Source organism: Radiomyces spectabilis, assembly GCF_025331425.1.
Source record: "Radiomyces spectabilis strain NRRL 2753 chromosome Unknown BYT42scaffold_5, whole genome shotgun sequence".
NCBI classification, from domain to species: domain Eukaryota; kingdom Fungi; phylum Mucoromycota; class Mucoromycetes; order Mucorales; family Radiomycetaceae; genus Radiomyces; species Radiomyces spectabilis.
The window spans coordinates 1,742,276-1,766,580 of record NW_026251930.1 but is presented as its reverse complement, the minus strand read 5'-3'; the positions used below and the strand labels follow the sequence as shown (position 1 = coordinate 1,766,580).

Genomic DNA, 24,305 nt, shown 5'->3' with positions numbered 1-24,305 from the left:
ATACTGATGAGAAAAAATAAGGTGATTGGGCTTGGTCTGCCATCTTGTATTAATCAGTTTCAGCAAATGGCGTCAATTTCATGCATCGAATTATTCTGTCGTTGCAGGCGCGAATGGAGAACGGGTGATTATCATGACAGTTATGCTAGTTGAGAAGAGCTTTTTTTGGTTTCACGATAGCCCGGGGCTTCGGTGTATGCCAACACGGCCTTGAGAAAGGCGGCCGAGCCTGTGTACATTAGACGGCATACTTTCTGGTGGATCTGCCACTGCTGATCAATTCGGATCGCGGTGTAAACACCATACGAAGCCAGCTGCCACGAATGCTTTCGAATACGACAGGTATGATCAATGTATTGCAACATCGCGATAATATGTCCCAGGACGGCAGTGACAAGATCTATCGGTATTCATCATGTTGAGGACTTTCCTATCAGTTGACATCAGACCTGATCTTTCGCTTACGAGGGATGGGGCTCTTTTTGAGGCAGACTGCGCTGGACACGGCGGCTTTGACGAATATTTCGGAAAGGCTCATCGGATCGTCGCTGGTCCACGATTCATGGTCATCACTATCGAGGCCGTGGGCGCATGCTGATAATTTCAATTGATATTGATCAATGAACATCGACAACTTGTGTTCCACGGCGGATTTTACTGAATCATTGGTACTCACTGACAAACAAGGGTTACCCAATCCAGATCTAACAAGCGTAGATCCGCCTGTGTGACTTACAAGGCAAGGCTGACAATAGTTTTTCCAATCCAAAGAGATACAACTCGAGCGCGATGCATTGTTGATGACCTGTCTTTTCCATGTCTGCAGCAATATTCAATAACTGGAGCGCTTCTTCCACTTGCTTCTTGTCAAGCCATGGTTCCTTATCTTCTTGCAATAGCTTGGTAGGTCCGCCGTAGGACCCGTTGGATGATGAGCAGCTGTCAGAGGTCTGAGTGGATGGTGATCCTGACGTATCATTGGGAATGAGGTTTTCGTAAGGCGGAGGTATATCCGTGCTGCGTTTTTTGCAACAAGGGACGCGCATACAATCCGCTCTTTTGGCCGAACCGTGGATCCACGACAAAGGAAGCTGCACAAGATAATCGACAGCGCTAATAATCATTCAAGAAAAAACAAGCCAATGTGAAAAAGTAAAAAGAGAGAAAGCGTGCATGAAAAAAAAAACGCCCTCGACAAAAAATTTAGCGAGGTGACACACTCATAATCTATTTGCTCATTTTGTTTTTCTTACAACACATATAAAAAAGAAGGCCATTTCAGTAGATCTCACAGATAAATATTCACTTGTATTCGTAATAAGAGATGTCACGTGTCACACGACATAATATGAACGCAATCATTCTCAACGCCTTATTAAATCTCTATTTTTCTTTTGGCTGGGCACACTGTCCCAGGATCTACCCGCCTTGCAGGAGTCCCAAATTAAATAACATGTTTGTTGGAAAATTTTGGAATTCCGCGTCATGAATAAGTATAAAAGGGCGCCACCGTTACCAAGGAAAAAAAAAAAAAAAATCCAATACCTGCAGCTCAATACGCCTGTCTAAATCAAGACAATCCTGTCTTTTCTTTATAATGCCATGAAGATCAACAACTATCCACATCCAAGATCTGGTATCAAGAAGCCCTTGGACAATGTCAAGGCAAACGAGGAACGAACTCGTAGGGAAATTATGTGGACCGTGGCGTTGGGACTCTCGTGGACGGTTACACCTCGACTGAACAAGTTGCAAACGTCATCGATTACTTTTTCGGCTAAAAAGCAGACCATGGTTTGCGTAATGCTTTGGCGTTGGCGTTGTCCCGTTTCTGCGTTTGCGTGGGGAATCGGCTCGAAAGGCTGAATTACCGGATCTGCAGGGTGAACCCTGAAAGGAAAGGCTCTTCTCCCCGTCCCGCCATGGTCCTGGTTATGCGACAAGTCAAAACAACCCGCTCGGACATCTCGAGGTCAGCGCTTGCAGCCGTAATGTTCGCGTTGAGATTTGCCCCTTCATGACACTGCGTTTTTATGTCTTCTGGCGTTCCATGTGGAAAACGAGCAATTCCCAGTTTTCAGACCTCCCAAGAGTGGTACCACGTCAAGATCTTGCGAAGCGGATCCAACCCAACCAAGGAATGGGATACCAGGGGCACCGCGCAGCGATTCGATACAGCATTTCAAGGCGTGCAAAATCATTTCAAAGAAGAGCACACATGCCGCAAGAGTCTCCGCTGTGTGGATGGCCGACCTCAATGGTGTCGATGAATGCCAGATCCGGAGACTTGGAAGGTGGGCAACTCGACGATGAACGGCGCGTACCTGACAGGAAGTGCTTGTTTTTCTGCAAACCAGCCAAGACACAAGGCTGAGCAAATTTTCAAGAACTGGATGAATACTCCCTTCCAACGTACCGTCAGCAGGCCACTCGTCAACATTGTCCACATCGCCATGAAGCTTGCCAAATGGTTCCACCAGATCACTCAAATCCTCTTCACACTTCCCCGTCTGTCCCCGATTGAAGCCATTGATCGACACGGTCCAGGTTAGGTCAAAAGATCTGACCAATGCTGTTTGACAAGCCCAGCCAACTCGATCGACAATATCATGCGAATTGCTCTTCCGTTTAGTAATAGATGGCACAATTGTCTTCCTCCACCGATCTTCGTACAGGACCTGCTAATTTCTGATTCCTTGCTCCACGGACGTTCATTGCCATTGTTGCCATCTCATTGTTCAATGTTGCTTAAAGTCACTGCCTTTCAGTAGGCCGGCCATTCCTCGACATTCGTTGTCTGATGTCTCGCGGACGCCATATACAGCGTCATTCAAAGTAACGTGCGCATCCCCGTCCGCAAATTAGAACGTAGCCACAGAACCGAGCTTTCCATAGTCAGTACCAGGTTGAACTATAAGCAAAACGTATCTCTAGTATCCCCACTTACTTTTCAACATGTGCCTTTACCTTTGTTAAATTGACGTTCTTGGTATATAATTGATCCATGTGTTCCGAATGCTCGGGATAATCAACTCTAATATCCCCCAACTTCAAATCTTTCCACTAGCCATGTCCACAAGTGTCGATCAATACCATCAATTAGTACATGGATATACCTCAATCGCTGTCGATCACGATCCTGTTATCTTAACAAACTCGGCAATTGTGATGCTCACATCAAGACTTGGCTTTTTGTGTTGATGCAAATGATGACCTTTGATGGCAATTGCCACATGATGCGGCGTAAAAGGGATATTTGCCAGCACATTTCCGTTCCACTGGTATTCTGAATGAGGTCATGTCTGCTCCAATCGCGACGTCCATTAATTCAAGCCTCAACATCCGTCGCCTCGATCGTTCATCTTGTTGCTTGCCGCTGCTTCATGGCATCTGCAAGGTGCCATCCCATGATCATGTCGTCGCCCACGTTTGCTCCTGCCGCGGTGTCTTCTGGTATTCCCGTCCCCCAGGCGTTCATAGGTGAAAACAACCAGAAGGTCATGAGCACTTCTTCGACCGAGAGGAAATGCAAGACTGGATCGATGATCCAATGCAAGTGGATGATCCTGCGGAGTTAGTCGACTGGATGGACATAGTTCGTTAGATGTCCATCCATAGACGTCCATCCAGGATGCCTTACAGAACCCCTCGAAAGGTAAAAGACTTCCAATTGCACAATGAAGCTTATCATCGTTTAACCTAGTTATATTACATTAGAACAAAAAAAAAAAACCGTGAATCGTCCCCTCATCACTGACTGAAGCTTGGCAGTCGTAAGTGTTTAATCATCAGCTGAACCTATATACACATGCTAAAAATTCTCTAGACACTCACGACTGCAATATACAGCGAAACAACAGCCGTTACTCACTGCGGTCGCTTGATAACGGCGTTGCAAAAGGCGACGACAACCACTTGGTTAAATGCATTGACGCACTCAACAAGGTATGACATCCACAGCTGCGCTTCAATTCATAAATACGTTGCTGATTTTTTGCTTGGTTCCATATATTGTAGTCCAACGAACGTCTGACGAAAGCCGATAGGATGACAAAAGGTCATCCTATCGGCTGTATCCATGGCACATCGTTCTTTGTGGCCATGCAAGAGCACCGCAGGTTATGTTTTTTTTTCTTGTTGATGGGATTCTACAAGAGGGATAAAAAAAGAGGCCAAAAAAAAGAGGCGCAAGCAAAAATGAAAAAAAAAAGCTTGGACGCATATTAGTCTGAGTAGCCGCCCTGGTCCCTGTTCCGCTACTGATACAGAGTAAGCCAGTTCTTGCTTGTGCGGATCTCACCGAGTTTGGATCCTCCATGCCACCTTCCAATGCACGATCTCATCCATATGCAGCGACACGATCTACGACTCTCACGATATGGCAAACGTAAGTACAGGAGACAAAAGTCAACGGGTAAGCTTTATATTCTTTGTATTCTTTTATTCGTTCTGTTTCTTTTGAAATTCGTACATTTGCTTTTTCTGCTGGCCGACAAAGGCTGTGCATTCATCCACATGTATCCATCCACGTGGAAAAACAGATTTTATGAATTGATATTGTCTACCTGAGTATTCTTTTCTTCCGTTCTTTCCTCCTCTGTTAACAGCTTTTATAATAAAACACGGTGCTGTGCTTGCTTTCAAGTTTACTTCTGTAATTTCTTCAAACATGGATGAGTAACTGACGATCTTCCCAATTTTAGCAAAGAATGCTGTAGATTTCATGCAACAGAACCGGGCATTGCATTATGTAATATTGTTTGATTATGTCATTCGGCTGTATAGCCTACTACTATGTAGCATTTTTCGAGTTGCCGACTCGGACATGTTCGTCGGGTGCTACTCTGTTCTTCTTTACGCACCTTACAAGCTATTTGATAACTCTTACAGTAAGATCTCTCGGACGTCCAGCTAGTTTTCGGGGCCCAATACGGTGTTCGTCGTTCTCCCCACGTTAAACGTTGTGATACCGGAATGGGAGACATCCCGAGTTTCAACATAACTTCTGCCGCAACCATGGCTCCTCTGGGCATTCTACAAATATGGTCTTTTTTATGTAAAATTAAGGCTTGGCATATTCTTAACCAATACGATCAATGAAAAAGTCGAAGAGAAATAATTGTTCATATGGATTTTTTTTTACTTTGGTTATCTAATTTATCCACGGAATTTTCGTAGAAAACTCTACTTTTGGTCTGCAACAAAAAAAATACTGGCTGGGAGATCGATTTGTCCTGTAGGTCCTTTGTAAATTTTCAATCGACAAGTGCGCCTAAAGGCATACATGATGAAATTTTTGTTGTGTGTGTTATGTAATTCCGTGGCTTTTCTTTTGACGTGCGGGAGGGAAGAATGCACGACGCGCATTATTCTCCTCTTCTCCCTCGAACCCCTTTGTCCGAAAATATTTTTTTCCGAAATGCAAGGTAAGGCTCATTCCTCATGAATTGAATAAACCCTACATCGATCGATAATACAGTAACAGATCAAATCGGTATTTCTTGTTTATTCAGTTGGAAGTACAGTGAACTGTCGATGATCTTTGGTGGATCGCTGTTGATAGTATTGTATTTAGTGACTGAATCGTATTCATAAAAACTGCGGTCTGCTTGGGGGATAGTTTTGTTTCCCGTCTCTCGCATGGATAGTCCGAATGCCTCTCATAAGACGAATTCTCGCCATATTTTGATTTTCTATTCAATTCAAATGGACCCTGTATAATGCTGATCATCTGCTATGCTTTTTGCCGGGTTTGAAAAAATGAGCGCGATTCTCTATCAATCTTACAATAACGAATGACGTAAAATGACTAGGGCAAAAAAAAAATTGTTTTGCCCATCTGGTTGTATGTAACACATGTAATGAGCATGTCAGGGCTTTCATATTGTTCGGCTATTGATATGTCCAGGTACGTCTTAACTTTGAATTGCGTTGAATGAACTTTGCTCTAATAATACAAATATTTGATATGCGGCCAACATCGATATTACAGTGGATTAGTTGTTGATAGAGCAAAATGGATAAAAGAGTAAAAAAAATGGATCAACTTGGCAATCCAGATTGGCATATACGATGATCCTGTCGGTGGCAACGTTTCTTTATTGAAATCAACAAGAATGTAGGCAGTGTTGCTAAGCTGACGAGGGCCCAGTAGCGGATCATCGAGAACGCGCAACTATGGATGGAGTTGTTTCATCTAAAAGGCGAATCAGTCGTTGTTTTATCCTTTTGACTCCGTTAATTTGCATCAAACATATGGGCCTCAAGAATGACACTAATCCAAAATAATCAGTTCTTGTGAAGGAAGCGTAATTACACCTTTTCTTTATTTTATTCTCATTAAATTTGTTTTCTGGATCCACAGAAACATTTTACAAAAACAGGAGAATAACATCATCTTAGCGTTTTCGTTTCATTCAATATACGCATGTCCATCGATCATCCATCTTGCAGTTTATCACGTCTGGCGCTTGCAAAAGCGATCAAAACACCCGTTAATGATGACGAGAACAGAGACACGTGGATGCAGAGCATTATTTTCTATCAATCCCACATCCCTGCCAAAGCGCACCAAGATCGGTCTCTCGCTTCTACAAACAATGGCTCACACCTTGTTGGTGAATCTAAAAATGGATATCCACCAAGCTACCCCACCATGAACTCGTTTCTCTCACCAACCGCATGCATCATGGGTAAGTGCAACGAGTGAAACCCAATTGTCTGCAGCCATATCCGCAAATCGGCTATTAACTTGGGCCGCAAACTCACGACTCCTTTTCCTCCAAGAAACAGAGAGATCAGAATCAATGCGTCGCCATAAACAGTTACCTCAACTTGCTAAAGAGAATCATTCAGGTACTTTGAGCTATTCGTCAGCAGGCAAGGTATGAGATAATGAAGGAAAATCACTTATGACGCAATGACGATTATCCAGGTTCAAATACAAACACCGTGCAAGCGCACGCAACTCCTTGGCAGCACACAGGCAGGACCGGACTGCATCGCTCGCGATCGATTGGAGACGGTATTCGGACAAGGCGGCGTACGCAAGAAAGCGGTGATAGCTCCTCATTTGAGCATATGATGATGTTGAAACAGGAAAGGCGACGCAGTGGTGGGACGTCGTCGGATGAGTCAACGAGCAGCGGCAGCAGCACGCGTTTCGAGGATGAGCTGGAAGATGTAGTCGATTCGTTCAATACCTTTGAATTTGAAAACGCCGCGGAACCGTCGCTCATATCGCCTGCCTTTTTGCACGATGCGGATGGCGTCAAAGACGCATTCCACCGACCCAGTCTGCCAAAACGAGGCTACCTGGCCATGCCGCTATCCAAATCAACAGGGCATTATCATCGACTTACAAATAACGGATTGTTGTGGCAGCAAAATTCCTCTTACAAAACTCCTGAGCAAATCCGATGCGAATTATCCAAAGTGCAACGATCGGGTTCAAAACGTTCAGTCCACAATCTCAAAGCAAGACGGGATGGTTCTTCGCATGTTTTCAAAAGTACCAGCCGTGAAAACCAAGAAAAAAGATCCCTAAGTGACGTTCCGCAACCAAGGACAACGATGATCCAGCGATCCCAAACGATCACCATAGGAAGTCGTCAAGGAATCGATGGACGCCGAAATGCTATCGTTCTTCTCAGCCGTGCATCGACAATGAAGCAGCTTCCCAAAATACCGAATGTAGATAAACCAATGCCGGTCATTCCCAATCGTAAAGCTACAAAGCATGCTGAGAAAGTGTCAAGGTAAAATTGGACCGATCCATCCGATCGAGCTCGCAAAGAAAAGCAACGGCCTTAAACCAACCGCATCCAACAACTTCAATCTAATGCCGGCATAAGAAATACTCACATTCTGTATAATTCAGTCAAATAACATATTGTAACGTATTTTTTCCTCCATGTGCAACGTTGGATGCTTTCAGAATAAGTCAGCCCCTAAACCGGCTTCACACTTGAGAAGAGCCGGCATCAGCTGCTTTGACCGTGTTTGTCTTTTCCTTTCGAAAACCGGTTGGGAAACAAGATACCAGTTACTGCTCTGAGTGAATACGTTGTTGCTGAGAATGAGTCCATTTACGTTATAGGTCAAGTCAACGTCGCAAGCAGGGATGGCATCCGTTATACAATGGCCCTTTGCTCGACTTGTAAAAAAAGAGAGATGCTAATTTACACGAGGCCGGTGATGCGAAAATGAGAAGTTTTCAGGTGCCGCCTGAATTTGGGAAAGGGCTGTTGAGAATAGTAGATGTGGTTTTTTTCTTCAGTCATCTATGCTTCTTCTTTGAAGCAAATCACTGCTGCATTCGCGTTAGCAAGAAAACATGGAAACGACAAACGACAAACCGACGCCATTTAGTTCGCCCGGTACACCACACCTTGCAACATCATCGTCAAAAAAGCTTCTCGTCACTTCTCCTTCACGGTGGCACACGCGAGGTAATTGCGCTACACACAATAAAGACGCCCTGAGCCCTCTGAAAAAGTATCACTGACGATCGGGCATCAGAGTTCTATTTCTACTATGTATGCTTTTGTATTGTGGTGCCGTACATGTTCCTTGTCACTTATCGGCTGAGTCGAGGTAATTGGATGCCCTTGGCCATGAGTCCGGGATCAAACGCACTGGGATTGACGGCAATTGTGAACGTTAGAGGATCATCCAAACTACTCTGATTTCGCACCGCTGCTCGAAGACGGGTGGATCTTTGGTCGGAAAGTGGTATGAAAAAGAAAAAGCTCTCCTGACCTGGAATGAGGGATAAAAAGGTGAAGCAAGTGCATTCTGATCAGAATCAACTGTAGGACAATAGTGATGCGCAGTATGCTCAGTTTCGGGGTAATCTACGCAATCTCGTGCCTTTGGCTCTCGTCTACCTTTGCCTGAGTCATGTGTTTCGTCGTACCTTTGTTCCTTCCACTCCTATCAAGCACGAACATCAGGCCCTACCTCAAGCGTACTTTCAGTTGGTCGCGGCCTTGGTGATCGTCACTGTTTTCCACGGCACCAGTATCCTCAAAATTCTTGTGATCGTGTCTACGAGCTTCTGGATCGGTCGATGGACAGGAGGCTCCCGATGGAATGTGGTATTGACTTGGACGTTTAATCTGGGAGTCCTGTTTATGAATGAGTGGCACGACGGTTACACCTTTGCAGCACTTCATCCGAATTTAGCATGGATGGTAAACTCTTCAATTAGCTCTATCGAGATTCAATGAACCTAATGCTTAATATGTATGTGCTCCATAGGACCAATACAATGGCGTGCAACCGCGATGGCATATCTTGTTCAATTTCGTTATGCTCCGATTAGTCTCGTTCAACATGGATTACTATTGGCAGATCAGAAAGCCAAGAAACGAATATGACGTAAGTGCGCGCCTATGGACCATGATAAGGGTCGATGGATGAGGAATACTAAGACGGGTGTCTCTGCAACAGAAGGAAGATGACAAGCTGGGCACCCCTTTACTTACCGACAAGGCACGCATTACGGTGCCATGCTTTGCATCTGATTACAACTATTGGTATTTCCTCGCTTACGTTTTCTATATTCCCCTCTATTTATGTGGCCCCATTCTGTCCTACAATGATTTCATCTCTCAGGTAAAGGAAAAGAAAAGGACAGGTCCCATTGCTATGGTAGTGATTGGTGGTTTTATTGATCGTATCGTGTTTCAGCTCCGTTATCCATCGGCCAATGTGACGCGTCCTTTTGTTACGACGTATGCTTTACGCATGGTGATAGTGATTTTGGTGATGGAATTCATGCTACACTATCTCTATGTGGTGGCAATCAGCAAAGCCAAAGCTTGGGATGGTGATACGCCGTTGGAGCTGAGTATGATTGGGTATTTCAACTTGGTAATCATCTGGATGAAGTTGTTGATCCCATGGCGGTTTTTCCGACTTTGGGGATTGGCGGACGGGATGTGGACGGAAGAAAATATGGTCCGTTGCATGTCGAACAATTTCTCGGCCCAACGATTCTGGAAGAGCTGGCATCGTACATTCAATCGCTGGACGATTCGATATATTTATATCCCGCTGGGCGGATCCAAGTATATGATGTTTAACATCTGGATTGTATTCACGTTTGTGGCTCTATGGCACGATATCGAACTCAAACTTCTCGCTTGGGGATGGCTCATTTGCCTCTTTTTGCTACCGGAACTGATCGCTTCAGGCTTATTCAGTTATAAAAAGGTAAACTCCACCAGATGCACGGTTTTTCAAAGCGGCATTGTATAACGACTTGATAGTTTGGACACAAACCCTATTACCGATTCGTATGCGGCATTGGTGCGGTTGGCAATATTCTGATGATGATGATTGCCAATTTGATTGGCTTTTGTGTGGGGTTGGATGGAATGAAGGATATGCTAACACATATTTTTCAGACGATGGACGGTAAGCATTCTTTCAAAAGAAAAGCGACAGATGAAAAGGCGGATATTGATACATCTTTTGTAGGCATGCAATTCCTTTTATCGGTCTCCGTATGTCTATTTATTGCTGTCCAAATCATGTTTGAAATTCGCGAATCCGAAAAACGGCGAGGAGACCCTAAATGGGTCATGTAGACAACAATAAACTAATACTAATACCCTTTCTCTCATTTTTAATGACAATTGCTGAACATGGATGATGCATTAATTTCCGTATCAGTTGATTCAGCGACAAGTTGCCCATCCGTTAATTTCCTTGGTGATGTGCCTAAAATTGGTGTCGTCGCAGAATGGAAGTGGCAGTGAAGCACAGCCACAGGAGAAATAATTGATACCAACATACGACACGAAAAGAGATGCACTACTTATACGATGTATTTAGAGAATTTATCGTTTCAAGTTGGTTATTATTTGAGAGGAACTACGTAGTCGTCAGAGGGCCAACGACGGCCCCATTGGTAGTCCAAGAGCTTGACGGAATACTCGCCTCCAAGCCCAACTGTCCACTCTCGCCAGAGATCGTTCACGTTCTTGATGCTCCGACTCAACCTGTAGGCAGGTGGATGGTTGGTGGGGTCAGCTTGGTCGTGGAGGGGAAGAGTCTCCGCATCGCTCACACTTGCAGCTGACGGATCAACCTAAAAATTATGTTTTCGTAAGATTCAGTTCTTTTATACCGGATAACATCATTACTTACAACGTCGGTGGAAGGAATCTGATGCGTAGTTTCTTGTGTAACGGCCTCAGTCGTTACAATGGCAACCGGTTGTCCAGTTGTCGGCCAAGTCACTTGGATCGCCATCGGCGCGCGTCCGGTCGTCACATCCGCATTTTTTGATGCACCCATTCGAAGTTAGCTTGAACGTTCTGCGACATTGTTTCCATGTGTCTGTGAAGGCTGGCCAACTTCTGCTCGATCAGCGGCACCGTGCGTTGCAGAAGCAAATCGGAAGGATCGGTTTGGGTCGCGACTGCTTGCAACATGTCACTAAGATGAGACAATACAGTAAGTATCACGGAAATTTATATACATAGGCGCCTACGTACCTTTTGAAGCGCAAGAATAAGGTGTCCGAAAAAGGATGGTTGAGGAACCGTTGCTGCATAAATACGGCATCCTGAAGGAAAGTCACCCGTAGCATTTGTAGCAGAGACAAAAATGCGTCTGCTGCAACATTGCCTTCTACCGCACCGGAATTGATCTTCTCTGCCCAGTAGACCGCACCTGGGAAGACCTGCTTTACAAGCTCGCTTGGTGGGAGTGATAGTGGAGCGAGGGAGCAAAAAATGGCCTTGGGTATCGGGAAAACCGGTCATGGAACGCATGACTCCGCGAGGAAACCCCACACTGAGGAGCGGTAATGGAAAAGGAACCGGAACGGATATGGCGAAGATCAGGACGGGTTGGGTCCGATGCAGTGATGCTTTCTTTGGCAATAAGGTAAAAGGGCTGTTTCGGACTGGTTTGAGTGAGTGAGGCATATCCATCGATTATCGGCCTGTTCAATCGGTTGCAACGTCATGGATAAGGGGTACTTCTCGGGTTAATCCACTTGTTTTTGACGGGTGTGCTTAAAAAAATGCGGAATTCAAACATTGTGCGAGCGCCTTGTAAGAAAATGGCTATTTTAAATTCGTTTTCTGGCTATATTGAGCTTGCACTTGCTGATGTAATTTCAAAATGGTTCTCCAGAGCTGGTGTTATATGTTATTTTTGGTTCGTGGCTACATAACAGCCGTCGCCATATCTACACGTCCTTTTCGCTAACATAGTATTGTAATAACCGCTTTTTTGATTTCACGTTCCATAGCTACAGTGCTTACCAGATATAGTCTGTTACTGCGCATAGATTCAATACTGCAACCCTCTCTTCCGCAGCACGGTCACAGTGATTTTATTTGTATCAATCGGCAAGAGTTTACGACAATCAATGCGGCGACACCGCATTTCATCCTTGCTTTCTTCCTGGTTGCTCATTTAGGCTTGAAGGTATGTGTCTTTAGTTTAGACCCTTCCTGATTCCAGATGGGAGCCAATGATTGATTGGAAGTAAAGGTCTGCGCGCGATTTTCGAAAGAGTCCTGCGAAGCCGAAACTTCGGCATTGCCGAGCAGTATTACGCATACTTTCACGGGTACAAAATATTTTGTTATTTGAAGGTGACTTAAATAGTGGGCAAAAAAGGTGTCTTTATTTATTGATGCAATTGGAAGGAATTTACAAATAAAGAGGTGATACAAAAAGCGGTCTATGACTAATTGCTTTGATGTGGCCAGCGGGTAAAACAACTTGAATCGATCGTCTCTGTGGAGACCAGGGAACCAAAGCAGCACGCAGGTGGCGGTGGCGTTGATGACAGGCGATGACAGAACGAGAATGGGAAAAAAAGAAGCAAAAGAAAAAAACTACTTACCAATAAAAACCGGGATGTCGCCGTCAATCTAACCTGAAGACCCCAAAAAAACTTGAGCCAACCACTTATCTAGAGTGGTTCACACCAGGGCTCCTCCGTGACATTACAGAGAAACTTCCCTGTGGTTCGGCAGGTCGCGCTCCGCAGCATGCACCCCATGACCTCAAGGGGAGATTCCATCTCCTAGTGAGCCCACCGAATGGTGCCCCAGAGCCTCCCCGTCAAACCACAGGGACCTTCTCTGTCATACCACAGCGTCTTTTCAGGTGTGTACCTTGGTCGCTCCGTTCGTCGTTCGTCGTTCGTCGTTCGTCGTTCGTCGTTTGCCGCAGCCAGTGGACCTGTGATAGAGATAAGGAAAGACACATCAATAACTGCTCTGGGACCATGGAGATATAAAGAGACTAAAAAAAGTCTGTCATCAATCATCAACCACACGCCACGGGTGTGCCACCTTGGTAAAGAAAAGAGAGAGAAAAAAAAAAGGAAAAATAAATTGGGGCGTGTTTTTTACCCTCATTAGATAAACCCATTTGAACACCGCATTGGTTCCGTTGGCTCAAAGACCCATCGTTCGCGTCATAGAATCACGGGTTCATTCAACTGATCGAAAGAATCGCGCCTATTTGATCCTTATTTCCTTCACGGGTTGTTTAGTACACACATCATCGTCAAAGCAACGGAGGTAAAATAGTTCTAAAACCGATAGTCCAAGATAGTTTCAAAGTATATTTCCCGGAAACCTTTACCTATCATTTCGAAAAACTAGAGCAGCTATGTTTGTTTTAGGTCCCTAAACTTGTGTGCTTGCATTACAGAGACATCCTGATTTTGCTGTCCACTTGAGAGTGGCTAATGAGCGCAAGTTGGCATGTGGACTGCTGAATGAAATGTAAACTTTGAAAAAGTTTTTTAGCACGTCAGTTAATAAGTGGCTTTGCCTTTAACTCAATGAATTAACATGATTTTATTACTTACGATGAGAAAACGGAACATGCCACGATAAACGTTTTTTTTGGAGAATGACATGGCCGTTCCTGATCCACACCAATGCGTGTTTCTTTTTTAATATCAGATTGTTCGTCTCCGAATTTATTTGGGTGATACAGCTGACTATGTTTCGCTTCACGTGCATTTCATTGTATTTCGACAAAACTGTCTACATTGCTTGGCGGGCTCTCATATAGTCACTAAAAGCTTGTTGGATAAGAGTAAGCGGTTCCCAATTTGATGTCGCAATAGAGACTTGCAACCGATCGTATGACCACGTGGAAATAAAGAGGCGCTCTGATTGCGGCAACGCAAAAGGAAGAACGCTCAGATCAGTCCTGAATTCATGCGGCCAATTAGGCACACTTCAAAAGTCTTGCTTTCCAGAAACCACTTCACGTCGGTATTCACCACCTTCATATTTTTAGCTGCCTTTCAAGTCAATCGCCCAAGTTAATCCTCTGGATTGCTTGACCTGATTATGGATTCAGCGATTTAATGAAGAGCGATGGCTATTGAGATCTCGGCTTCATTGGGATCTGTCATCACGAGCGTTGGCTGCCATCAGAGTTCGCTGACTGTCACGCGCAATGGCGCGTCATAATTTTTAATGGTCGATACATCCTATACACCACCACTTTTTTTTCCTTCTTTTGAGTCTTTTCTTTACGAATCGATTGCAACTACGCATCAGTGATTGTGATTTCCAATCCGGAATCAGATTTCGAAGCTAGATATTAGCTAGCGAAAGACCTTCCAAAGTATTATTTTCTGAGTAGCTCCTTTGATTGACCTATTTATTTATTATATGCCGTGAAACTTTACCCACATGAGACCTGACGAGCTTTCATTCTGGCGTTGGCAAACTTTTCCTGAAATTGTTCATATAATAGGATATTTCATTCCTCAACATTGGTTGGTCGGCTCTTCACAGCTTCTTCAGATGTCATCCATTATTAGATCAAAAATTAACCAGTAGAGAGAGTAGGAAAATAAATTATTTTATTGGCTTTTTTTGTCATATATTTTTTACAAGATCATGTCACCAATGACTTTAGATTGGGTTTATCCAAAGCCATGGTGATAAAAAACGATCAAAATTGTTGGCCTGTCTTGTCGATGCCATGGAAACCCCCAAGCCGTTGCCCCAATCCCTACCCCCACAGCTCGCAGCCCTTCACCCGCCTGGTGACTGCACCGCACCTGGTGGTTGGATAAGGCGTCCGTACCTATAGAAAAACTAAACGGAGAAGAAAGAAGAAAAAAGAAAAGAGGGAAAAAGAGCGAGAATTCCAATCAATGGAAAAGGCTTCCTTTTAACATTTGCCAGCCGTGGCTGGGAAACTATGCAGATGTGACGGGTAAAATGCTCAAGGTTCTGGCTTTCCCGATACTTCCCGGCTGGCTAAGGCTGGAGAGCCTATGGAAAAATTTCGATTGCCGTGAGAACAAGAAAAAAATGAATCGGGGTAGAAGAAAAAAAAAAGACATCAATGATTCCTTTAATACGGCATAGATTTCCCATAATTGGCTTGGGGACTGAGCAAAAATGTCGCCATCCATGCCATCTTATTTTTGACATGCAGCCCATCCAACTTGGGTTTGCGCAACGACATTTCCGGGGATTCACCAAACTTGACAGTTTACTCTCTTTGCACCAGCGGCTCCATCCACCTTGATTACATTGGGTTTGCGACTTTCCGCGTCTTTTTTCATCGAGATGGCGACGAGTTAGAACATAGGGTTTTATCAGTCATGCCCGTTTTGGGTTACATCCACGGAGCCAGGTTTCAAATGAAAAAGACTAGTTAAACCAAATTGGGATTATTCCTGGAATCAATGACCAAAAAGTGTATGCGCCATTAAAAAGGCACTCCCAATTTGAATAGGGTAAAGGTTGCCTGGGAATGCACTTTGAAACTGTCTTGGATGATCGCTTGGGATCAATTTTGCTTCCTTTGCTTTTGGCGCTTTTTCAATGAGCTGCATGAACCCGTGATTCTATGACGCGAACGATGGGTCTTTGAGCCAATGGAACCAATGCGGTGTTCAAATGGGTTTATCTAATGAGGGTAAAAAACACGCCCCAATTTATTTTTCCTTTTTTTTTCTCTCTCTTTTCTTTACCAAGGTGGCACACCCGTGGCGTGTGGTTGATGATTGATGACAGACTTTTTTTAATCTCTTTATATCTCCATGGTCCAGAGCAGTTATTGATGTGTCTTTCCTTATCTCTATCACAGGTCCATTGGCTGCGGCAAACGACGAACGGAGCGACCAAGGTACACACTGAAAAGACGCTGTGGTATGACAGCGAAGGTCCCTGTGGTTTGACGGGGAGGCTCTGGGGCACCATTCGGTGGGCTCACTAGGAGATGGAATCTCCCCTTGAGGTCATGGGGTGCATGCTGCGGAGCGCGACCTACCGAACCACAGGGAAGTTTCTCTGTGATGTCACGGAGGAGCCCTGGTGTGAACCACTCTAGGTAAGTGGTTGGCTCAAGTTTTTTGGGGGTCTTCAGGTTAGGTTGACGGCGACATCCCGGTTTTTATTGGTAAGTAGTTTTTTTCTTTTGCTTCTTTTTTTCCCATTCTCGTTCTGTCATCGCCTGTCATCAACGCCACCGCCACCTGCTTGCTGCTTTGGTTCCCTGGTCTCCAAATCGACGCTCGATTCAAGTATATTTCTTCCGCTGGCCGCTTCAAAGTAATTACTCATAGTCCGCTTCTTGTATCATCTTTTATTTGTAAATTCCATAACCTCCAATAAAAGTTGTACACGCTTACCAATGCTCTTGTAAATATAAAAATATACATATTTGACTTCACTGTTTGATACGATATTACAGTCTTTTGATACGTTTGATAGTAAATACCAGCTACTGATGCTGAACCACTTGGAGATAACCACTAGGGCTTTGGTGGAGTGACGGCAAATGTAACCTGATTTACAGTGGACACTGAACGATGACGAGCGCAGTGTTGTATTTGACATATGTATTCATCCCCCCTCGATACTATCTTAGCTGTTCCTGGATATATGTATCCAATTTCGATTATGAAATTTTTCCATGCAGTCTCGGATACTCATCACAGACTGTCTATACTACCATTCGACCCATTGGTTTTCAATGATACCACCACACGATACCTTTCCATCGTACCTAATTCGTCAATTACAGTACCGTATTACGCCATTATACATTATCCGGAGCCGGACTCTACTGAATTATACAACCATCCCAAAATATGAATAAAAAGAGAACTTCAGTTTCACAATAATTCTTAACAAGCCGTACACCCGCTGTGCAATGGATGCCGCCTGCCAACGGGGGCCGCCCTCTTACATTGAGCGACTTTCGTCAGACAAAAAGCCTAACGCATACACGGCATAACCTGGGCGAGAACTCTTGACGGAACTTCGGTATATTAATGACAACCTTATGGCATACGTTGCAACGTGATTTGTTTCTGAACACGCGCAGGGCAGCACTGGTTCCCCCCTCAGTTCCATCCCGCCCAGGCTATGATAGATCTAGAAAGATGTGTGGGTATGTTGGGTATTTAAAAAAAAATGAGTTAGTAAGCTCTTTGATTGATTCAAATTCTTGTCAAGATATTTTACCTTTGTTATTTGAGTTTTCGATAGCCATTGATCGCTTGACATGACTTGGATTATATGACATTGAAAATTTTTTGAATTAGTATACATTTATTACATCATATCAAAGGAAAAGAAATTGGACTTGCCTTTGAGCCAAATGGTGTACCGAAGAAAAAAAACTATGAATACTGACCGCCAGGTAAGCTTCTTCTTCGATGCGGAAAATAAAATTGCTTCCAGGGACACTTAAGCGATGGATCGGCGGTGTCAGCTTGAGCAGGCAAAAAATATTGACGTGGCCAGAAGTGATGGTAATTTCGAGCTGGATTCCAGATATCGAGAACCCCCGAATGAAAAGAAAGAAAAACAAATAAAGTACATGATGATAAAAAAACAACAATGGTCGCGTCAGTAAAAACCTCATAAAAAACCCTGTGGGAAAAAAGAGGAAAAGACTGCGAAAAGAATATGTACATGAAATATAAAATACAAAATACAAACTATAAACTAAAAATACAATAATCGGGAAGACATCTCGAATACCATATGATGAGAAGCAATCCAAAGGAGAGGAACATGAAGAGGACACGTAAGCGTTTTTCTGATGAAAAAGAGAGTCACACCACCAACGATGACCTTTGGCGTCATCCAGTTTCGCCAGATGGATGGATGGATGGATGGATGGCAAGAGAAAGTCAACTTGTAGCATCCAGAACTTGTCAGGCGAAAAGAAACGGAAACCGGAAGCTGGAAGAAGGATGGAAGCAAAGGAGAGGTGAGTCTGTTTTGCCGGAGCAAAATCGATGGTGGACCACTCGACGCTTACCTTTTTGAGGATTGTAGTCGATTCAACCAAGTTATATACACGGGATAGGAATGGTCTGGATGAGGGATGCGGATGGGATCTTGATACAATGTTAGTGAGGGTTTATCAAGCAAACAGAAAGAGAGAGAGAAAAGCAAAAGAAAAAAGATAAAATTGAAGACAAAAATATATGATTCTCCATGGATGAAACAATAGTCACCCCACTGATGCATGAATTCATAGATCGAAGCACGTCTGCTTATGTATTATTATTATTCGATTCATTGAAAATTGAAAGAGAATGAAAGGACATATATAGTATAACTGACAAAAAAAACAACAGATTGAATGATGCTACAGAAGAACGCCAGTCGTATCATCAACCACTTTTCTTCAAAAAGAGCTCTACTCACATTTTTATTCGAAAAACGACGATACTCTGTTTGACCACAACTGGTGCAAACGGCATCTTGCTGCTGATTGTTTCGCCTATTATTGTGGAAGTAGGCAGCGAGGCATGGTTGAAAGATAAAAAAAAGAGGTTTAACAGGCCCTGATAACTTAGTGTAGATCATGTGATTTATAAATCGCTAATTTCCCAAAGATTTTAATTATGTAGACAAGTAGCGCCTGTTGATCTTAAAGATCACAAAGTTATGCTCTTTCGGCCTGTAGTTTGTTGATAATCTGAGGCTAGTGGGAATAGTAGCTGATTAAAGATGCGTTTGGAATGGGATGCTCCATTTGCAATATTCAGAACTCCGCACTCGAATTTGTGTATCCAAAGGTCTCGCTTGATGGTACTCTAATCTTTTGTCAATAAGCGGTTGATTTTTCGGTAAGATTTAGTTGATGTGCGCATAAATCTTTGCGTATTCAATGAACAACGGAGTAGTACAGTCTCTTTTTCTTTTTTCCCGGGGGTCTTGCCCCCCCTTACCTACCGCCACATAGCGATCATTTTCTTCATCCACGACAGAGGAACAACAATATGTACACAAAGTTAGGAACAGAAATAGTCAGACATCGTATAATATTAAATGGAGAGACAAAAATAGATAACAGAAAAAATCGTAGTTGGGGAAACATAGCATAAGGATAAAATCAAAAGGAACATAAGGACAAAAAGCATACAGTAAAACATAAAGGTGAAGGATAACTTGAAAAATCATAGCAAAGGATGAAATCAAAGGAGCATAAGACAAAATACATACAGTAAAATATAAAGGAATAATAAAAACAACAACATAAGGGTAAAGACGCCACCAGGACCATCAACAAAGAACAATCGGGCTGATTCGTTGCTTCCATGCGTGACACTCTGGAGAATTGCGTGGTATACGGCATGTTGATAACGGTTTAGGTACTCGTGTGTTTGGGGAACATTGGCAACGTTTGCGATGAGATCGAATTGTTCTCTTACCAGTCTGGGTTGACGGCGAAGTGTGCTTCTGCCAATTTCTATTGGCGATCAGGAAGAACAAAGCGATCGTAATTCAGCAGTGAACTCGATTGGCGGTTCAGATGCTCTTCAGTGTCCAGCAAAGCGCGATCGTACACGATTTGGGGCGGCTCAATTTGATGATCATTGTCTTGATTTTGATTGCTCCAAAAAAATGGATATAGTCTTCTGCCAAATGCTGGCGGAACTGCATCCAAAGCGCAAACGGGTCAGGAGCCTGACATTTTCTGTCATTGTCGGCATGATACATTGCTGCTGCAGCACGATCGTGGCCTTTGTAAACATACTTGTACAGGTATTTGACGCTTTCCAGAGAAGTACAGATTTCGACGTTAATGTGAGCGTTATATCTTGCACAGAGATATCGATTGTGGGGAACAACCCATCTATGTCCAACTGGACATGGTTCTTGACCACAAAATCACCATTGTTGCGACGACGGTATAACGGGTAACCACTGTGATCTTCGATAGTAGCTTCATTGAAGGAGCGCGGGTAACGCTTTTTACATGAGCCGTTTTCCATGCAGGGACACCTCGGATGCGTTGTTTCACACGGACCGTGCATCATACATCTGCTGACGGTGTCGTAGAGATCAGGAAATCTCTCTCTGTCCGGAAGTTCGGCACACACGATACGATCATAGACATCAAGTGTTCTCGGCTTTTCCTCCGGATGTAGCACCAAAAGCAAATGAAGATGCGGTAAGCCTCGCTTCTGAAACTCCACCGTGTGTACATGGGTAACGTCTCTTTCCAAAACATGGTTCTTCTTTAGATCTTCCATCAGAGCTTTACGCTTCATGTTAAAAATTCGAGCGCAAAGGTCGGACCGATCAACAGCTGTCTGTCAACCAATCATAAATATTTGTTTTTCAAAAATTACCCAATCAAAGCCGACAAATGTAGCAAAAACCCAATGTGGCTGCCTTGTGACTGAAAATTTGCGCGCATAGCTCCCAAACATTTTAATAAGGTTGAGATAGATTCTTCTTCGCTATTTCTCCTGTCAATTAATTCACTTCATCAGCAGTGGTTTTTTCTTCTCGTCAATGCCAAGGGGGTTCCTCTATTCTTTCCCCAGAATCATTATTACGATTGTGCATTTTACAGTATTTGATGGGATTAATGACTTTCCAAACGTTTGGTGTGTCAATATCATCTTTCTGCCATTATTTACATCGTATTGACCTTGATTGTATCATAAAATGAATTAAATCAAAAAGCAATGTTTATAACGATTCCAGTCTAGGTGTGGCTCCGTACAGTACTTAATTTTGAATGGTTTTGTGGAAATTCCAATGATCACTTTTATTACAGTGCTGTACACGATTCGTATGCTAAAAAAGTGGGATTTGGGGCATGATCATTCGATTTGAGCATCATTTTTTGTGCTCTCTCAGTGCTTCCGGAATCCGTCGGGAGGAATCATATTCGCCTTCATTTTCTACCACCTGTGGTTACTGTGGACCGCATTGGCTCGGGGATGGAATTTGGCAGTTATTGTTCTATCAGCTATCCCATCGTTCACTGGAAGGCGGTGGGCCACATTGAAGAAACACGACAAAACGGTCTCAGCAATCCGAGCGATTCCCTATCTATCAACGTGACTTTGCCGCCCAACAAGCAAGGGGCCATTTTAGACGAGCGCAAAACTGTGGGTAAGTTTGAGTGGGTGTAAGCGTGGAGAATATGGGATGATTGTCTAGCGCCAATAATCAGAAGCGACACGAAAAGTTGAGATGTGCTTGTAAATATGATAAATGAGGCTACTATTCATGTCACTCTCTCTAAGCAATCTACAAAATGTTATGATACAATTGGTCACAACGCATATACAAAGATTTAAGCACATACTGTACTTGAAGCAAGGTATAAATCAAAATATTTATAATAAGATTGGGCCGGTCGGTACCTCAAGGTGGGTGGTGAACGTGTCCATTCATTCTTTCTTGGACATAAATTTGCTTTCCTACCATGTTTCCGGTGCCTGAATCCGTGAGAGGCAACTGCGGCATGTCTTTGAAACAAACGAGTGGTGAGGCTTCTAAAAACAAGGTTTTGAAGATGCTCGAGTTTTGATCCCACACTCCCAGCGAATTTAACTATTTTCAAATACTTCCTTTTTACCCGGCTGCATCATCCCTTATAAGCAAGAACTGGATTTTACAAATTGAAAAAATGAAATAATTTTATAGTTCCGGATCTTTTCTCTTCAAGAATATAAGGGATTGACGAACTAGGCTTTGAAAACCATACCAATCACATTGCAAGTGCGCCAAGCTAATTTTTCTGCGCCCTAGAAAGAAAAGAATCAGCCAATCAAATTGAAGATTACGTCAGGTCCGGTGGCTTGTATCACTATATTTTCTCATAATGGGGGCATCAGGAGGAAATGCTGACAATGTCTTCTCCTATTGTGTCTTTGTTTAAAACGATGACTGATCGCAAGAGAAAAGCCGAGGAGATTCCAGAGGAGCAACTCCAGGAAAGCAAGAAACAGCTTTTGGAAGAAGCAGCCAACCAATCTGGAGATGATGATTATTCCAGTGTTCCCGACACCGAAGCGACGAGAGAAGAACAGCCAGAGCCCGAAGTCGCTGGTCAGACGGAACCCGCTCCTGAACAAAAAACCGCAGATGCACCACCAGAAACTGCCTCGACTGAAGAACCAAGCAATGTTCCTACTCTAGAAACTGTAATTCCTTTCAAGCGACTGATTTTGCTGAATATTGAAGCCACCTGCGACGAAAATGCCACCAATCCTGCTGCCGTCCAAGTAACCAAGGTAGGCACACTCAGATGAGACTCTCGACAGGGACATGGGACTTATTCACTCATATGATGGATTTATCAATAGGAAAATTCGGAAGCTATTGGTAAATGACGCGACAAATGTTTTTCATCTTTCATTCGTATCCCAAGATGTGGAATTAACCTTTTTTTTTTTTCTCTATAGAATTGGCTTTTGTGGTGGTGGATGCTTCCAACCTGGAGGTATTGCATAAACAGCAAATCTATATCCGTCCCGAACGTACGCCTTTGACCAACTTTTGCACCACTGTCACCGGCATCACATGGGATAAGCTTGAGTCGGCCGGCACGTTGAAAGACGCCATTGATCAACTGGATACCTATATTCGCAACGAGATTGAAGCCAAGGATCTTAGTTTTTGCTTTGTCACTCACGGTGGATGGACGCTGCGTATCCAACTCCCTCGAGAAGCAAGAGATAAAAACATTGAATTGCCTCAGTATTTGGCGTTCAGCCGTCTATTTGATTTGAAGCAAGAAATGCAGCGCTGGCAACTGCATCATCCTGAGGTGAGCCTGCGCGCTGTATCGATTCGAGAAATGTGCGATACCTTTCACTTGGAGCGAGTCACGGAGCACACGGTGGGATTGAACGCCTGTCTCTCCACGGTCAATGTGATGCGATATCTTACGGGATTCCGCCATCCCGATGTATTTGTCAATGCTATCGATACCAACGCGGATTTGCAGCAATTCAAAAAAGAGGAATCCAAAGTGATTCATCTAGCTTGTCTTCCTTATGAAGTCACTCAAGGGGAATTGGAAGCTTGGTTTTCGTCTAACGGTCTGCGTCCAACCGTCATGTGGATGATCCAACCGACCGATCATTCCAAGCCTAGTATTTCTGGATTTGTCGTGTTTTCATTTCACGCGGATGCGATGCGAGCTTTGCAGTTAAATGGACGATGTCTGGGTGATAAAGCGGTGGAAGTATCTCCTAGCAGTGAACGTGTGATTGAAGCCGCCGGTAACATGCTGGCCCCATTCCCTACTCAAGCCAAAACGCGTCAGTTACGACCAGGCGACTGGAATTGCCCCAACTGCGATTTCCACAACTTTGCTTCGCGACGCAACTGTTTCAAATGCAATGCTGAAAATCCCAATCCTGCAGCTGCCCCAACTCCTCATCACTCCTCCTTCCACCATCCCAACTATGTAGCCGGCGATTGGAACTGTCCCAACAGCGCCTGTGGTTTCCACAATTACGCCTCCCGTGTACAATGTCTCAAATGCGGTGCACCGCGACCTCATGGAGCGGGGTCGGGAGGTCACCATCACGCCAGCATGCCTCCACCAATGGCGGGCGGCTATGGTGGTCCACGTCCTTCCCCTCACATCTCCTTCCGTCCCGGTGATTGGTATTGCCCGAACCCCAACTGTGGTTTCCAGAATTTTGCATCAAGAGCCACCTGTTTGCGATGCCACTCATCAAATCCCAACTCTGGGGGTTCCAGCGGCTACTCGCCTCAGCCTGGTAATTATGGCGGCTATAATCCGGCCGATCCCGGCTACAACAGTTCGTCCACTGGGTATAGTGGTGGCTATGGTGGAGCGCCTCCTGCGCCTGGAAGCTCCTACGGTGGAGGTTACGGCGCCCCAATGTATGGAGGCGGCCATCCACCCGTCCCAGGAGGTCATCATCATGGTTCCAGCTTCCGTCCTGGAGACTGGTATTGGTAAGTGTTGGGAGGCTACGAACTAGATCAAGGCTCAGAGTGAATTCAACTAACTTCACTTTTTTTTAAAAAAAAAAATAG

The 24,305-nt window shown here is 44.1% G+C and overlaps 5 protein-coding genes across 5 annotated transcripts; 3 read left to right on the top strand and 2 right to left on the bottom strand.

The window, feature by feature from the left end:
- Positions 1-140: 140 nt before the first annotated feature.
- On the bottom strand, positions 141-1,046 carry BYT42DRAFT_494605 (uncharacterized protein; the record flags this gene model as incomplete). Its single annotated transcript, XM_051564309.1, has 3 exons — positions 141-400; positions 466-675; positions 737-1,046. The coding sequence occupies 3 exons, from the start codon at positions 1,044-1,046 to the stop codon at positions 141-143; spliced, it is 780 nt and encodes a 259-aa protein (XP_051424791.1).
- A 5,849-nt stretch (positions 1,047-6,895) lies between these two features.
- BYT42DRAFT_307794 (uncharacterized protein) lies at positions 6,896-7,933 on the top strand. Its single transcript, XM_051562951.1, has one exon. The coding sequence runs from the start codon at positions 7,081-7,083 to the stop codon at positions 7,759-7,761; it is 681 nt and encodes a 226-aa protein (XP_051424790.1). The 5' UTR covers positions 6,896-7,080; the 3' UTR covers positions 7,762-7,933.
- A 352-nt stretch (positions 7,934-8,285) lies between these two features.
- BYT42DRAFT_566774 (MBOAT-domain-containing protein) lies at positions 8,286-10,621 on the top strand. The gene is made up of 9 exons (XM_051568019.1): positions 8,286-8,450; positions 8,521-8,595; positions 8,666-8,733; positions 8,817-9,194; positions 9,262-9,381; positions 9,454-9,618; positions 9,694-10,218; positions 10,275-10,422; positions 10,486-10,621. The coding sequence occupies exons 1-9, from the start codon at positions 8,336-8,338 to the stop codon at positions 10,593-10,595; spliced, it is 1,704 nt and encodes a 567-aa protein (XP_051424789.1). The 5' UTR covers positions 8,286-8,335; the 3' UTR covers positions 10,596-10,621.
- A 246-nt stretch (positions 10,622-10,867) lies between these two features.
- BYT42DRAFT_613278 (uncharacterized protein) lies at positions 10,868-11,777 on the bottom strand (the record flags this gene model as incomplete). The annotated part of the gene is made up of 5 exons (XM_051571718.1): positions 10,868-11,098; positions 11,158-11,202; positions 11,304-11,448; positions 11,508-11,628; positions 11,705-11,777. 5 exons carry the CDS (start codon positions 11,775-11,777, stop codon positions 10,868-10,870), a joined length of 615 nt encoding a protein of 204 aa, XP_051424788.1.
- A 10,394-nt stretch (positions 11,778-22,171) lies between these two features.
- BYT42DRAFT_494108 (uncharacterized protein) lies at positions 22,172-24,228 on the top strand (the record flags this gene model as incomplete). The annotated part of the gene is made up of 3 exons (XM_051564274.1): positions 22,172-22,522; positions 22,595-22,613; positions 22,694-24,228. The coding sequence occupies 3 exons, from the start codon at positions 22,172-22,174 to the stop codon at positions 24,226-24,228; spliced, it is 1,905 nt and encodes a 634-aa protein (XP_051424787.1).
- Positions 24,229-24,305: the final 77 nt, after the last annotated feature.